Source organism: Carcharodon carcharias, chromosome 15, assembly GCF_017639515.1.
Source record: "Carcharodon carcharias isolate sCarCar2 chromosome 15, sCarCar2.pri, whole genome shotgun sequence".
Classification (NCBI taxonomy): Eukaryota; Metazoa; Chordata; class Chondrichthyes; order Lamniformes; family Lamnidae; genus Carcharodon; species Carcharodon carcharias.
Genome location: NC_054481.1, coordinates 63,465,191 through 63,482,837, shown reverse-complemented (window position 1 = coordinate 63,482,837; position 17,647 = coordinate 63,465,191). Strand labels below are relative to the sequence as shown.

Genomic DNA, 17,647 nt, shown 5'->3' with positions numbered 1-17,647 from the left:
GTACTGCAGTGTTGAAGGTTCAGTACTGAGGGAGCACTGCACTGTTGGAGGGTCAGTACTGAGGGAACATTGCACTGTTGGAGGGTCAGTACTGAGGGAGCACTGCACTGTTAAAATGTCAGTACTGAGGGAGCACTGCACTGTTGGAGGGTCAGTACTGAGGGAGCACTGCAACATTGGAGGGTCAGTACTGAGGGAGCACTGCACTGTTGGAGGGTCAGTACTGAGGGAGCACTGCATTGTTGGAGGGTCAGTATTGAGAGAGTAGTGCACCATTGAAGGGTCAGTACTGAGGGAGCACTGCACCGTTACAGGGTCAATACTGAGAGAGCACTGCGTTGTTGGAGGGTCAGTACTGAGGGAGCACTGCACTGTAGAGTGGTCAGCCCTGAGGGAGCTCTGCACTGTTGGAGGATCAGCATTGAGGGAGCATTGCACTGTTAGAGGGTCAGTACTGTGGGAGAACTGCACTGGAGTGTCAGTACTGAGACAGTACTGCAGTGTTGGAGGGTCAGTACTGAGGGAGCAGTGCACTGTTGGAGGGTCAGGAGTGAGGGAGTACTGCACTGTTGGAGGGTCAGTACTGAGGGAGCACTGCACTGTTGGAGGGTCAGTACTGAGGGAACATTGCACTGTTGGAGGGTCAGTACTGAGGGAGCACTGCACTGTTAAATTGTCAGTACTGAGGGAGCACTGCACTCTTGGAGTGTCAGTACTGAGGGAGCAATGCACTGTTGGAGGGTCAGTACTGAGGGAGCACTGCAACATTGGAGGGTCAGTATTGAGAGAGTACTGCACCGTTGGAGGTTCAGTACTGAGGGAGCACTGCACTGTTGGAGGGTCAGTACTGAGAAAGCACTGCACTGTTGGAGGATCAGTACTGAGGGAGCACTGCACTGTTGGAAAGTCAGTACTGAGGGAGCACTGCACTGTTGGAGGATCAATACTGAGGGAGCACTGCTGTGTTGGAGGGTCAGTCTGAGGGAGCACAGTGCTGTTGGAGGGTAAGTACTGAGGGAGCACTGCACTGTTGGTGTGTCAGTACTGAGGGAGCACTGCACTTTTGGAGGGTCAGTACTGAGGGAGCACTGCACTGTTGGAGAGTGAGTATTGAGGGAGCACTGCACTGTGGGAGGGTCAGTACTGAGGGAGCACTGCACTGTAGAGTGGTCAGCCCTGAGGGAGCTCTGCACTGTTGGAGGATCAGCATTGAGGGAGCATTGCACTGTTAGAGGGTCAGTACTGTGGGAGAACTGCACTGGAGTGTCAGTACTGAGAGAGTACTGCAGCGTTGGAGGGTCAGTACTGAGGGAGCAGTGCACTGTTGGAGGGTCAGTAGTGAGGGAGTACTGCACTGTTGGAGGGTCAGTACTGAGGGAGCACTGCACTGTTGGAGGGTCAGTACTGAGGGAACATTGCACTGTTGGAGGGTCAGTACTGAGGGAGCACTGCACTGTAAAATTGTCAGTACTGAGGGAGCACTGCACTCTTGGAGTGTCAGTACTGAGGGAGCAATGCACTGTTGGAGGGTCAGTACTGAGGGAGCACTGCAACATTGGAGGGTCAGTATTGAGAGAGTACTGCACCGTTGGAGGGTCAGTACTGAGGGAGCACTGCACTGTTGTAGGTTCAGTACTGAGGGAGCACTGCACTGTTGGAGGGTCAGTACTGAGGGAGCACTGCACTGTTGGAGGGTCAGTAATGAGAAAGCACTGCACTGTTGGAGGATCAGTACTGAGGGAGCACTGCACTGTTGGAAAGTCAGTACTGAGGGAGCACTGCACTGTTGGAGGATCAATACTGAGGGAGCACTGCTGTGTTGGAGGGTCAGTCTGAGGGAGCACAGTGCTGTTGGAGGGTAAGTACTGAGGGAGCACTGCACTGTTGGTGTGTCAGTACTGAGGGAGCACTGCACTTTTGGAGGGTCAGTACTGAGGGAGCACTGCACTGTTGGAGAGTGAGTATTGAGGGAGCACTGCACTGTGGGAGGGTCAGTACTGAGGGAGCACTGCACTGTGGGAGGGTCAGTACTGAGGGAGCACTGCACTGTTGAAGGGTCTTTACTGAGGGAGCAATGCCTTATTGGATGGACAGTACTGAGGGAGCTCTAGACTGTTGCAGTGTCAGTGCTGAGGGAGCATTGCCTTGTTGGATGGTCAGTTGTGAGGGAGCACTGCACTGTCACGTCAGTACTAAGGGAGCACTGCACTGTTAGAGAGTCAGTACTGTGGGAGCACTGCACTGGAGTGTCAGTACTGAGAGAGCACTGCATTGTTGGAGGGTCAGTATTGAGAGAGTACTGCACCGTTGGAGGGTCAGCCCTGAGGGAGCACTGCACTGTTGGAGGAACAGCACTGAGGGAGGTCTGCACTGTTAGAGGGTCAGTACTGTGGGAGCAATGCACTGGAGTGTCAGTACTGAGAGAGTACTGCAGTGTTGGAGGGTCAGTACTGACGGAGCAGTGCACTGTTGGAGGATCAGTAGTGAGGGAGTACTGCACTGTTGGAGGGTCAGTACTGAGGGAGCACTGCACTGTTGGAGGGTCAGTACTGAGGGAACATTGCACTGTTGGAGGGTGAGTACTGAGGGAGCACTGCACTGTTAGAGCGTCAGTACTGTGGGAGCACTGCACTGTTACAGCGTCAGTACTGAGGGAGCACTGCACTGTTGGAGGTTCAGTACTGAGAGAGCACTGCACTGTTAGAGCGTCAGTCGTGAGGAAGCACTGCACTGTTGGAGTGTCAGTACTGAGGGAATACTGCACTGTCATGTCAGTACTGAGGGAGCACTGCACTATTGGAGGGTCAGTAATGAGGGAGCAATGCCTTGTTGGATGGTCAGTAGTGAAGGCACACTGCACTGTGGGAGGGTCAGTAGCGAGGAAGCACTGCACTGTTGGAGTGTCAGTACTGAGAGAGCTCTGCACTGTCAGGTCCGTAATCAGGGAGTACTGCAGTGTTGAAGGTTCAGTACTGAGGGAGCACTGCACTGTTGGAGGGTCAGTACTGAGGGAACATTGCACTGTTGGAGGGTCAGTACTGAGGGAGCACTGCACTGTTAAAATGTCAGTACTGAGGGAGCACTGCACTCTTGGAGTGTCAGTACTGATGGAACAATGCACTGTTGGAGGGTCAGTACTGAGGGAGCACTGCAACATTGGAGGGTCAGTACTGATGGAGCACTGCACTGTTGGAGGGTCAGTACTGAGGGAGCACTGCATTGTTGGAGGGTCAGTATTGAGAGAGTAGTGCACCATTGGAGGGTCAGTACTGAGGGAGCACTGCACCGTTACAGGATCAATACTGAGAGAGCACTGCGTTGTTGGAGGGTCAGTACTGAGGGAGCATTGCACCGTTAGAGGGTCAGTACTGAGGGAGTACTGCACTGTTAGAGGGTCAGTACTGAGGGAGATCTGCACTGTTGGAGATTCAGTACTGTGGGAGAACTGCACTGTTGGTCAGTACTGAGGGAGCACTGCTGTGTCGTTGGGTCAGTACTGAGGGTGCACTGCACTATTAGAGGGTCAGTACTGAGATAGCACTGCACTGTTGGAGGGTGAGTACTGAGGGAGCACTGCACTGTTAGAGCGTCAGTACTGTGGGAGCACTGCACTGTTACAGCGTCAGTACTGAGGGAGCACTGCACTGTTGGAGGTTCAGTACTGAGAGAGCACTGCACCGTTAGAGCGTCAGTCGTGAGGAAGCACTGCACTGTTGGAGTGTCAGTACTGAGGGAATACTGCACTGTCATGTCAGTACTGAGGGAGCACTGCACTATTGGAGGGTCAGTAATGAGGGAGCAATGCCTTGTTGGATGGTCAGTAGTGAAGGCACACTGCACTGTGGGAGGGTCAGTAGCGAGGAAGCACTGCACTGTTGGAGTGTCAGTACTGAGAGAGCTCTGCACTGTCAGGTCCGTAATCAGGGAGTACTGCAGTGTTGAAGGTTCAGTACTGAGGGAGCACTGCACTGTTGGAGGGTCAGTACTGAGGGAACATTGCACTGTTGGAGGGTCAGTACTGAGGGAGCACTGCACTGTTAAAATGTCAGTACTGAGGGAGCACTGCACTCTTGGAGTGTCAGTACTGATGGAACAATGCACTGTTGGAGGGTCAGTACTGAGGGAGCACTGCAACATTGGAGGGTCAGTACTGATGGAGCACTGCACTGTTGGAGCGTCAGTACTGAGGGAGCACTGCATTGTTGGAGGGTCAGTATTGAGAGAGTAGTGCACCATTGGAGGGTCAGTACTGAGGGAGCACTGCACCGTTACAGGATCAATACTGAGAGAGCACTGCGTTGTTGGAGGGTCAGTACTGAGGGAGCATTGCACCGTTAGAGGGTCAGTACTGAGGGAGTACTGCACTGTTAGAGGGTCAGTACTGAGGGAGATCTGCACTGTTGGAGATTCAGTACTGTGGGAGAACTGCACTGTTGGTCAGTACTGAGGGAGCACTGCTGTGTCGTTGGGTCAGTACTGAGGGTGCACTGCACTATTAGAGGGTCAGTACTGAGATAGCACTGCACTGTTGGAGGGTGAGTACTGAGGGAGCACTGCACTGTTAGAGCGTCAGTACTGTGGGAGCACTGCACTGTTACAGCGTCAGTACTGAGGGAGCACTGCACTGTTGGAGGTTCAGTACTGAGAGAGCACTGCACTGTTAGAGCGTCAGTCGTGAGGAAGCACTGCACTGTTGGAGTGTCAGTACTGAGGGAATACTGCACTGTCATGTCAGTACTGAGGGAGCACTGCACTATTGGATGGTCAGTAATGAGGGAGCAATGCCTTGTTGGATGGTCAGTAGTGAGGGCACACTGCACTGTGGGAGGGTCAGTAGCGAGGAAGCACTGCACTGTTGGAGTGTCAGTACTGAGAGAGCTCTGCACTGTCAGGTCAGTAATCAGGGAGTACTGCAGTGTTGAAGGTTCAGTACTGAGGGAGCTCTGCACTGTTGTAGGGTCAGTACTGAGGGATCTCTGGGCTGTTGGAGGGTCAGTACTGAGGGAGCACTGCAGTGTTGGAGGGTCAGTACTGAGGGAGTTTTGCCCTGTCAAGTCAGTACTGAGGGAGTGCTGCAGTGGTAGAGGGGCAGTACGTAGCAGCTTTGCACTGTTGCAGGGTCAGTACTGAGGGAATTCTCCACTGCTGGAGGGGCAGTACTGAGGGAGCTCTGCCCTGTCAGGTCAGTACTGAGGGAGCTCTGCCCTGTCAGGTCAGTACTTAGAGGGCTCTGCACTGTTGGAGGGTCAGTATTGAGGGAGCACTGCAGTGTCGGAGGGTCAGTATTGAGGAAGCACTATACTGTTGGAGGGTTAATTCTTGGGGATCTCTGCACTGTTGGAGGGTCAGTACAGTAGGTGCACTGCGCTGTTGGAGTGTCAATACTGAAGGAGGTCTACACTGTTGGAGGGTCCGGAATGAGGGTGCGCTGCACTGTTGGAGGGTCAGTACTGACAGAGCACTGCCCTGTCAGATCAGTACTGAGGGAGCACTGCACTGTTAGAGCATCAGTACTGAGGGAGCACTGCAATGTTGGAGGGTAAGTACTGAGGGAACATTGCACTGTTGGAGGGTCAGTACTGAGGGAGCACTGCACTGTTAAAATGTCAGTACTGAGGGAGCAATGCACTGTTGGAGGGTCAGTACTGAGGGAGTACTGCAACATTGGAGGGTCAGTACTGAGGGAGCACTGCATTGTTGGAGGGTCAGTATTGAGAGAGTACTGCACCGTTGGAGGGTCAGTACTGAGGGAGCACTGCACCGTTACAGGGTCAATACTGAGGGAGCACTGTGTTGTTGGAGGGTCAGTACTGAGGGAGCACTGCACCGTTAGAGGGTCAGTACTGAGGGAGCACTGCACTGTTGGAGGGTCAGTACTGAGGGAGATCTGCACTGTTGGAGATTTAGTACTGCGGGAGAACTGCACTGTTGGTCAGCACTGAGGGAGCACTGCTGTGTCGGAGGATCAGTCCCAAGGAAGGTCTGCACTGTTGGTGGGTCAGCCCTGAGGAAGCGCTACACTGTTAGTGGGTCAGTATTGAAGGAGCTCTGCACTGCTGAAGGGGCAGCACTGAGGGAGATTTTTACAGTGAGGACAGTACTGAGGGAGGTCTGCACTGTTGGAGGCTCAGTACTGAGGGAGCACTGCACTGTTGGAGGGTCACTACTGAGGGAGGTCTGCACTGTTGGAGGGTCACTACTGAGGGAGGTCTGCACTGTTGGAGGGTCAGTACTGAGGGAGGTCTGCACTGTTGGAGGGTCAGTATTGAGGGAGGTCTGCACTGTTGGAGGGTCACTACTGAGGGAGGTCTGCACTGTTGGAGGGTCAGTACTGAGGGAGGTCTGCACTGTTGGAGGATCAGTACTGAGGGAGGTCTGCACTATTGGAGGGTCAGTTTGAGGGTCAGTACTGAGGAAGCAAGAGCCCCTGGGAAGGCCGCTTAGGAATTGCCTTCTGAATATGAGAGGGAGAACTTTCAGCAATCTGTCTGGAAAAGTCTCCCATTCCAGCCATCATCCCATCATTAAATGGATACCTTTCTTCATAGTAACCATTTTTTGCTTTTATTGTTGCTGTGTCTTGTATTGAGACACAAGCTAGCACAAAATAAAGCAGAAATGTTTTCTAAACTTCCCGTCGATACTTGACATGGAAGGAGCCTCAGAATTTGGAGGAAATTGTTCACCTGGCAAAATGAGGCAGTACGTCAAGTAGCCACATGGGGCAGCTGTGAGGTGACAATTGCACAAGGAATAAACCTGAGAATGGGCAGCTCAGTGTTGCAAAGTGAACACAGGGCCATGGAATGTTCCAGGACACAACCCCATCTAGTCCACATGAATCACACAGTCTAATCCCACCCCTACTCACTCCCTATACCTACAATATCTCACCCAGTCTAATGCCACTCTCTCCCTGACCCTTTATTATCACACCCAGTACAATCACACTCTCCTGTTCTCTTCTTGTACCCTTTAATATTCATCCAATTCAAGCAACTACCTAATTATCTTATTATAACCTTGCTGGACTTTTTCCAACCTGGGTTTGTGTCCAGAATCCTACACTCCGTGTAAAGGTATTTTCCAAGTTTATATTAAATTTGAATCTCTTGGAATTACCTCACTGGCTGGAGGAAGCATTTTTTTATATTGGTTAATGGGATGTAGGAGTTGCTGGCAAGGACAGCATTATTGCCCATCCCTAACTGCCCTTGACAAGGTGCTCATGAGCTGCCTTCTTGAATCGCTGCAGTCCATCTGGTGTACCCACAGTGCTGTTAGGAAAGGAGTTCCAGGATTTTGACTCAGCGACAGTGAAAGAACAGCGATATAGTTCCAAGTCAGGGTGGTGTGTGACACAGAGAGGAGCTTGCAGGTCATGGTGTTCCCATGTGTCCAGTGGCCTTGTTCTTCTAGGTGGTGGAGGTAAGGTGTTTGGAAAGCACTGTCAAAGGAGCCTTGGCAACTTGCTGGAGTGCATCTTGTAGACAGTACACAGTGCTACCACTGTGGAACACATCAGTGTGGAGCGAGTGAAAGTTTAAGGTGATGGATGGAGTGCCAGTCAAGCAGGCTGCTTAGTTCAGGGTGGTTTCAAGCTCCCTGAGTATTGTTGGAGCTGCATTCATCCAGGTAAGTGGAGAGTATTCCATTGCACTCTTGAATTGTGCCTTATAGATGGTGGACGGGCTCTGGGGAGTCAGGAGGTGAGTTACTCATCGTAGAATTTCCAGTCTTTGACCTGCGCTTGTAGCCACAGTATTAATGTGGCTGGTCCAGCTAAGTTTCTCCAGGCCTTTGAGGTTTTTCTCCCCAATTCTCATTCATTTCAATTTTACTCAGGCCCCTTGATGGCACACTTGGTCAAATGCTCCCTTGATAACAAGGGCAGTCACTTTCATCTCATCTCTAGAATTTGCTTTTTTTCTCAAGGTGCAGATAGTCATTGCCTGGTACTTGCATAATGCAAATGTTATTTGCCACTTATCAGCCCAAGATTAATGTTGTCCAGATCTTACTGCATGAGGACACAGACTGATCCAGGATCTGAGGAGTTGTGAATGGTACTGAACAATGTACAATCATTAGTGAATGTCCCAACTTCTGACCTTATGTTCGAAGGAATATCATTGATAAAGCACCTGAAGATGGTTGGGCCTAGCACTCTGCATAGAGGAACTCTGGCAGCAATAACCTGGGACTGAGATGATTGGCCTCCAACAACCACAACCATCTTCCTTGTGCTGAATATGACTCCAACTAGTGGAGAGTTTTCCCCCTGATTCCGACTGACTTCAGTTTTGTTAGGGCTCCTTGATGGCACAATCAGTCAAATGCTGCCTTGATGTCAAGGGCAGTCACTCACCACACCTCTGGAGTTCAGCTCTTTTGTCCATGATTGAACCAAGGCTGTAAATAAGGTCTGGAGCTGAGTGATCCTGGCAGAATCCAAACAGAGCACCAGTAGCAGCCATTGCTGTGTAAGTGCCCTTGATAGCACCTTCCATGATTTTGCTGATGATCAAGAGACCAATGGGGCAATAATTGGCTGAATTGGATTTTTTGTCCTTTCTGTGAACAGGACATACCTGGGTAATTTCCCACTTTGATAGGTAGATGCCAGAATTGTGGGTGTATTAGAACAGCTCAGCTCAGGGAGCAGCTGGTTCTGGAGCACAAGTCTTCAGAATTGCAGCAGGAGTTTTGTCAGGCCCATAGCCTTTGTTGTATCCAGTGCCATCAGTAATTTCTTGACATCACATGGAGTGAATCAAATTGGCTGAAGGCTGGCATTTGAAGCTGGGGACCTCAGGAGGAGACACAGTTATATCATCCAGTTGGCACTTCTGGCTGAAGATGGTTACAAGTGCTTCAGTCTTGTCATTTTCATTGATGTGCTGGCTCTGCCATTGTTGAGGATGTTTGTAGAATCTCCACCAGCCATTAGTTACTTAATTGTCCACTACCATTTACAACTGGATGTGGCAGGGCTGCAAGCTTTGATCTTATCTATTGGTTGTGGGATCACTCAATTCTGTCCAACGCTGGCAACTTCTGCTGCTTAGCGTGCATGTAGTCCTGGGTTGTAGCTACACCAGGTTGGCACCACATTTTTAGGTATACCTGGTGCTGCTCCTAGCATGCCTTCCTACCACTTGCTCACCATTTACTTCACATCCTTCCCTTTATTCCATCTGTCCCTCACTATCTCTGGAACACATACCCCAGTGAGAGTTAATGCCCAAGGAACATTACCTCAATGAAAGTCAGTATCTGCGGAGCATGTACCTCAGTGAGAGTCAATGTCTGTGGTACTGTAGCCAAGTAAGAGTCACAGTCTGTGGAGCCTGTATCACATGATGCTCAGTGCGTGTGGAATACATATCTCAGTGACAGTCAGTGCCCGTAGAACGCCTACCTAGTGAGAGTTAATGTCTGTGAAACCGTACCTCAGTGAAAGTCAGTATGTGTGGAGCTGTACCCCAATGAGAGTCAGTCCCTTTTGAAGTGTAGCCCAATGGGAGTCAGTGTATGTGCCCAAGTGATAAGCATGGTCCGTGGAACCCAAGCCCCATTGAGAGTTAATATCTGTGAATCTGTATCCCAGTGAGAGTTAGTGTGTGTGGAACTGTACCCGATTGAGAATCAGTGCCTCTGGAACACCCACCCCACTGAGAGTCAGTGTCTCTTGAACTTCTACCCCAGTATCTGTGGAAACCAAACCCTAATAGGACTTGGTTTCTGTGGAAGGCCAGTGGGAGTCTTTGTGCCTGGAACCCATACCACACTGAGAATCTGTGTGTTTTGAACCCTTACTCCACTAAGAATTGGTGCCCTTTGAACCCATACCCCACTGAGAATCAGAAGTCAGTGAGTATATGTGCTTTTAGTACAAAAGAGAGGTCAAGGATGCATGAACAGTGCTGCGTGGGTACAATGGGAAAACCTCTGGGAAGAGGCAATGTAACAGTATTAAAGAGGGATAGGCACAGTCCTACCTCCCAGCTATCTTCTATCCTCTTGTATCTCAGTTCATACTCGAAGTCCTCTAAGTAATCGTAATTTCCATAGGCTATTTGCCAGGTGAAGTTGTATGCTTCACATGGAGCAAAATATGAGACATCCAGATTGAATGGTGCACGTGGTTTAACTGTAAAGGATAAAGATCTGTTTTACAAGTTTGAATTATGAATTACAAAATGAACGTTAATGCAGATCAAAAGGTCCTCGCAGAGGGTCAGGGTTGTGGGACAGACATTGTGAATATAGTTGAGGTTGTGTTAAGGCTCTGTGTAATGAAGTGAATTGATCAGATTGGTGGTGGTTATGGAAAATCCCAGAAGGACACAAGTTAAACAGGAGGAGGAGGAAGCAGGGTAGCTGTAGGAACATTTTCACCCAAAGGGTAACAGGGTAGTGGAATTAGTTCCTGGAGTAGAACCTTGAAATGGAAAGAAATGAAGTGAAAATGCAATAGGATATATTTTGAAAGAGAGAAAGAGAGAGAGAGATGATCAAGGGTATGTTGGAAAGGTGCTCATGCGATTACACATGGTCACTAGGGGAGTGCAAAATCTGTACGTGGACAACTGTCTCCCCATTCACTAGAAAGCTGGGTCTAATTCTGTTTGAAACTCATTTTAATTTACTATCCATCCAAGGAAAACAACAGGTATCAAATTAAAATCACTCATTTCTCACATGTACGTACAAATGGTTTCACTCTTCATCTGTGCTGAATCTGCCCTGAGAGTATTTGATGGATCAGTGCAAAGGAGCTTTACTCTGTATCTGACTTATGTTATACCTGCCTTGGGAATGTTTGATGAAACAGGCTAAATGTGAAAAGGGTTTTATTCCCCAATAACACTGCTGCCTCAGACATGAACTCTTGAGATGACCAATCCATCTGATAGTGACACCGTTATGCTTTGACGCTTACCGTTTTGTGCTGTATTGAAGTAAGGGCATTCCTCACTGTACTCCGCTTTCCCTTCATTTTTCACTTTGATGCTGATGGTGTAATTTTCCGATGTAATTCCTATTTCTTCATAGAGTTCACACTTGCACTCGGTGAGACCCTTATCCGCATCAGAACAGGATGTCACATTTAGATTGCAGGAAATCTCATCATACAGCCTAGAGTTGAAAATAGGAAGAAATGGCACATGATTTGCAGTCTAATAGGGGAGCTCCATAATGAGCATGGCACTGATCCCGAACACATCAGGCCGATTCCGGGTACAATACCCAGTCATAGAGTCATATAGTCATAGAGGTCGACAGCACAGAAAAAGGCCCTTCAGCCCATCGAGTCTGCGCCATTCAAACAAGTACCTAACTATTCTAATCCCATTTTCTAGCACAAGGCCCATAGCCTTGTATGCCATGGCACATCCAAATACTTCTTAAATGTTATGAGGGTTTCTGCCTCTACCACCCTTTCAGGCAGTGAGTTCCAGATTCCCACCACCCTCTGGGTGAAAAAATTATTCCTTACATCCCCTCTAAACCTCCTGCCCCTTACCTTGAATCTATGACCCCTGGTTATTGATCCCTCCACCAAGGGGAAAAGTTCCTTCCTGTCTACCCTATCTGTGCCCCTCATAATTTTATACACCTAAATCATGTCCCCCCTCAATCTCCTCTGTTCCAGAGAAAATAACCCCAGTCTATCCAATCTCTCCTCATAACTAAAACTCTCCAGCCCAGGTAACATCCTGGTAAATCTCCTCTGCACTCTCTCTAGTGCAATCACATCCTTCCTAGAATGCAGATTCCAAAACTGCACACAATACTCTAGCTGTGGCCTGACCAGCATTTTATACAGTTCCAGAATAACCTCCCTGCTCTTATATTCTATGCCTCAACTAATAAAGGCAAGTATCTCATATGTCTTCTTAACCACCTTATCTACCTGTCCCACTACCTTAAGGGACCGGTGGACATATACACCAAGTCCCTCTGATCCTCGATACTTCCCAGGGTCCTACCATTCATTGTGTATTCCCGTGCATTGTTTGTCCTGCCCAAGTGCACACTTATCCAGATTAAATTCCATTTGCCACTGATCAGCCCATCTGACCAGCCCGTCTATATCCTCCTGTAATCTAAGGCTATCTTCCTCACGATTACCATCCCACCAATTTTCGTGTCATCTGCGAACTTACTGATCAACCCTCCTACATTCAAGTCTAAATCATTTATATATACCACAATCAGCAAGGGACCCAACACAGATCCCTGTGGAACCCCACTGGACACAGGCATCCAGTCACAAATACACCCCTCGACCATCACCCTCTGCTTCCTGCCACTCAGCCAATTCTTGATCCAATTTGCCAAATTGCCTTGGCTCCCATGGGCTCTTACCTTCGATATCAGTCTCCCATGTGGGACCTTATCAAAAGTCTTGCTGAATGTCCAAGTAGACTATGTCAAATGCATTGCCCTCATCTACACACCTGGTCACCTCTTCGAAAAATTCAATCAAATTGGTCAGACATGACCACCCCTTAACAAAACCGTTAACTGTTCTTGATTAATCCCTGCCTCTACAAGTGTAGATTAATTCTGTCCCTCAGAATTGCTTCCAATAGTTTCCACACCACTGAGGTTAGACTAGAAGACCTGTAGTTCCCTGGTTTATCCCTTCCTCCCTTCTTGAATAATGGTACATTGGCTGTCCTCCAATCCTAAGGCGCCTCTCTTGTGGCCAGAGAGGTATTGAAAATTATTGCCAGCGCCCCTGCTATCTCCTCCCTTGCCTCACTCAACCGCCTGGGATACATTTCGTCCGGGTGTGGAGATTTATCTACTTTTAAGCCTGCCAGGCCACTTAGAGCCTCCTCCCTTTCTATGCTAATTTCTTTAATTATATCACAGTCCTTCTGCCTGATTTCCATACCCAAGTTGTCTCTCTCACTTGTGAACACCAACACAAAATATTCATTTAGAACCCTACCTACGTCTTCCGGCTTCACACACAAATTATCACCAAGGTCCTTAATGGGCCCTACTCTTTCCCTAGTTATGCTCTTACTCTTAATGTACTTGTAAAATAACTTTGGATTTCCCTTTATTTTACCTGCCAATGTTTTTTCGTGCCCCCTTTTTGCTCTCCTAATTTCCTTTTTAAGTTCCCCCCTACACATTCTACACTCCAACAGTCAGTTGGAATCTCAAGCAAGAGATGGTATTGGTTCTGACACTGGGTACTCCAGAGCTTGAAACTAATTCCCAGAGGGATTCTGCATCCTGATCATTATCCAATATTCCCTGCTGGAAGGTGTGTGGACCTAGAGTGAGGGCAGCATCAGACTTAGTTATGACCCTGCCACTCCAACAACATACTTAAACTCAGACATGAAGAATGGCCAGCAAAGAAAAAAACTTGCATTTATATAGTGCCTCTCTTGACCAAAGTGCCACATCATAATCAAATGCTTTGGAAATTATTATTGTAATGCAAGAAATGTAGCAGCCAATTCGTCCATAAACTGCAATGATCTGATAATATGTTTTAGTAAAGTTTTTTGAGGAGCATATATTGACAAAGGCACTGGGAAATATCTCCTGCTCTCCTCTGCATAGTTTGTTTGTTATGTGTATCTTCACACTCTTTTCTCACTTGGAGAATGAAGTGTTAGAAGGGTTTTGTAGGCTGATATTAAACCTGCTTTGAGCTGTGTCAAAGTTCCTCCCTTGGCCAGCAAGTCCTGGGACAGAAATTTTTGGATGGCAGAGTTTCCCATCTTGCCACCAGAAAAGTCGACGGGGAACTCACTCCCACTCGGTGACTGCCCGACAGCCAATGTGGAGCATTAATTGGCTCAAGGTGGGCCTTCCACCTGCTCTATCTTAGGAGGCTGCTGGCCACCTGTCAATAGCTCTCCAGTCCCAACTGCCCCACTGGAAGTGGTTGCCAATGTTGGGACTACACCAAGTCCTATTTCTTTTATTTATTCACAGAATGTGGGCTTTGCTGGCTGGGCCAGCATTTATTCCCCATCTTTAGTTGACCTTGAGAATGTGGTGGTGAGCTACCTTCTTGAACTGCTGCAGTCCATGTGGTGTAGGTACACCCATAGTGTTGTTAGGAACAGAGTTCCAGGATTTTGACCCAGCGACAGTGAAGGAACAGCGATATATTTTCAAGTCAGGATGGTGAATGACTTGGAGAGGGACTTCCAGGTAGTGGTGTTCCCATCTATCTGCTGTCCTTGTCCTTCGAGATGGTAGTGGTCTTGGGTTTTGAAGGTGCAGTCCAAGGAGCCTTGGTGAATTGTTGCAATGCATCTTGTAGATGGTATACACTTACATACTGCTGTGCATCAGTGTGCAGGGAGTGAATATTTGTGGGTGTGGTGCCAATCAAGTGGACTGCTTTGTCCTGGACAGTGTCAAGCCTCTTGAGTGTTCTGGGAGCTGCACTCATCTAGGCAGGTGGGGAGTATTCCATCACACTGCAGACTTGTGCCTTGTAGATGGTGAACAGACTTTAAGGTGTCAGGAGGTGGGTTATTGTCACAGGATTCCTAGCCTCTGACCTGCTCTTGTAACCACAGCATTTGTATGTCTAGTCCAGTTCAGTTTCTGGTCAATGGTAACCCCCAGGATGTTCATAATGGGAGATTCAGTGATGGTAATGCCATTGAACATCAAGGGGTGATGGTTGGATTCTCTCTTGTTGGAGATGATCATTGCCTGGCACTTGTGTGGCGCAAATGTTACTTGCCACTTGTCAGCCCAAGCCTGGATATTGTTTAGGTCTTGCTGCATTTGGACATGGACTGCTTCAGAATTTGAGGAGTTGCAAAAGGTGCTGAACGTTGTGTAATCATCAGCGAACATCCCCACTTCTGACCTTGTGATGGAAGGAAGGTCATTGATGAAGCAGTTGAAGATGGTTGGGCTGAGGACACAACCCTGAGGAACTCCCATAGTAATGTCCTGGAGCTGAGATGGCTGACCTCCAACAACCACAACCATCTTCTTTCGAGCTAGGTATGACTCTAACCAGCAGAGAATTTTCCCCCTTGATTCCCATTGACTCCAGTTTTGCTAGGGCTTCTTGATGTGATATTCAGTCAAATGCTGCCTTGATGTCAAGGGCAGTCACTCTCACCTCACCTCGGGAGTTCAGTTCTTTAGCCCATGTTTGAAGGCTGTAATGAGGTTAGGAGCTGAGTGGCCCTGACGGAACCCAAACTGGGCATCAGTGAGCAGGTTATTGCTAAGCAAGTGCTGCTTGATAGCACTGTTGATGCCCCTGCCATTACTTTACTGATGATCGAGAGTAGACTGACGGAGCGGCAATTGGCTGGGTTAGATTTGTCCTGCTTTTTGTGTATAGGACATAACTGGGCAATTTTCCACATTGCTGGGTTGATGCCAGTGTTGTAGTTGTACTGGAACAGCTTGGCTAGTTCTGGAGCACAAGTCTTCAGTACTATTGCTGGAATATTGTCAGGGTCCATGGCATTTGCAGTATCTAATGCCGTCAGCCGTTTCTTGATATCACATGGAGTGAATCGAATTGGCTGAAGACTGGCCTCTGTGAAGCTGGGGACCTCCGGGGGAGGCCAAGATGGATCATCCACTTGGCACTTCTGGCTGAAGATTGTTGCAAATGCTTCAGCCTTACCTTTTGCACTGCTATGCTGGGCTCCCCCCATCATTGAGGATGGGATATTTGTGGAGCCTCCTCCTCCAGTGAATTGTTTAATTGTCCACCACCATTCAGGACTGAATGTGGCTGGACTGCAGACTTAGATCTGATCCGTTGGTTGTGGGATCACTTTGCTGCTTATGCTGTTTGGCATGCAAGTAGTCCTGTATTATAGCTTCACCAGGTTGACACCTCACTTTTAGGCATGCCTGGTGCTGCTCCTGGCATGCCCTCTTGCACTCTTCATTGAACCAGGGTTGGTCCCCTGGCTTGATGGTAATGGTAGAGTGGGGGATATGCTGGGCCATGAGGTTACAGATTGCATTCAAGGACAATTCTGCTGCTGCTGATGGCCCACAGCACCTCATGGATGTCCAGTCTTGAGTTGCTAGATCTGTTCAAAATCTGTCCCAGTTAGCACAGTGTTAGTGCTACACAACATGATGAATGGTATCCTCAATGTGAAGGTGGGACTTTATCTCCACAATGACTGTGTGGTGGTCACTCCTACCGATACTGTCATGGACAGATGCATCTGCAGGGAGGTTGGTGAGGATGAGGTCAAGCATGTTTTTCCCTCTTATTGGTTCCCTCACCACCTGCCGCAGACCCAGTCTAGCAGCTATGTCATTTAGGACTCGGCCAGCTCGGTCAGTAGTGATGCTACTGAGCCACTCTTGGTGATGAACATTGAAGTCCCCCACCCAGAGTACATTCTGTGCCCTTGCCACCCTCAGTGCTTCCTCCAAGTGATTTCAACATGGAGGAACACTGATTCATCAGCTGAGAGAGGGCGGTATGTGGTAATCAGCAGGAGGTTTCTTTGCCCATGTTTGACCTGATGCCATGAGACTTCATGGGGTCCGGAGTCGATGTTGAGGACTCCCAGGGCAACTCCCTCCCGACTGTATACCAATATGCACCACCTCTGCTGGGTCTATCCTGCCAGTGGGATAGGACATACCCAGGGATGGTGATGGTGGAGTCTGGGACATTATCTGTAATGTATGATTCCGTGAGGATGACTATGTCAGGCTGTTGCTTGACTAGTATGAGACAGCCCTCCCAATTTTGGCACCAGCCCCCAGATGTTAGTAAGAAGGGCTTTGCCGTTGCCATTTCCGCTGCCTAGGTCGATGGCGGTGGTCCGTCCGGTTTCATTCCTGTTTTGTGTCTTTGTAGCAGTTTGTTATAACTCAGTGGCTTGCTAGGCTATTTCAGGGGGCAATTAAGAGTCAATCACATTGCTGTGGGTCTGGAGTCACATGTAGGCCAGACCAGGTAAGGACGACAGATTTCTTTCCCTCAAGGACATTAGTGAACCAGATGGCTTTTTACAACAATCGACAATGCTTCCTACAGAACAAAGTGCTGGGAGCCCAGAATGCAGACAATTCTGGGGGTCTCTTGGTGGGGCCAGGAGAGGAGGCCCTGGTGGGAGGCTGGAGTCGGGGGAGAAGAGCGGCAGGGACTGGGTTGCAAAGGGCAAGGAGGGGAAGGGACACCAGGGTGACAGGCCTTGTTGGGGGGGAGCCTGTTGGAAAAGGAGGCCAGTGAAGAAGGTACTCCCCCACCACTTTCTGCATAAGCCCAAACAGGCTAACCTGCCGGGCTTCACACCCCGATCTCTGGCCTCCTCCCATTTGCCGAAAAATTGGGGCCATAAAATCATTGCCAGGTGAGGGGCAGGTGGGTCGGTGGCAGGATATTCACCCGCATAATTTTATGGGCCCCCTCTCACCCCCACCCCAGCCTGCAAACCTGTCAATGTCTTATTAATTACATCATTAAGGCTTAATGGCAATTACATTGTTAAACAGGTGATGGCTATTTATACACCTATAAATGGGGATAGCTGGGACACTGGGGTGTTGGAATAGTGTTCACTGTGGACTAAATCAATAAACTCTCTCCAGCAAAGAAAGCAGCTGTGTCTTAGCTTTAACTTCACCAACCAGCATGGATCCATTAACA

At 48.8% G+C, this 17,647-nt stretch overlaps 1 protein-coding gene across 5 annotated transcripts in view; it reads right to left on the bottom strand.

Moving 5' to 3' along the window:
• The window catches only part of LOC121287884 (interleukin-21 receptor-like), a 115,435-nt gene that overhangs the window by 71,346 nt on the left and 26,442 nt on the right, over positions 1–17,647 (bottom strand). For all 5 annotated transcript variants that reach the window (XM_041205890.1, XM_041205893.1, XM_041205889.1 and 2 more), the window contains 2 exons: positions 10,946–11,142; positions 10,002–10,153 (listed from right to left, as the gene is read on the bottom strand). In XM_041205890.1, the coding sequence (XP_041061824.1) occupies positions 10,002–10,153; positions 10,946–11,142 (349 nt within the window). The remainder of the gene's footprint in view (positions 1–10,001; positions 10,154–10,945; positions 11,143–17,647) is intronic.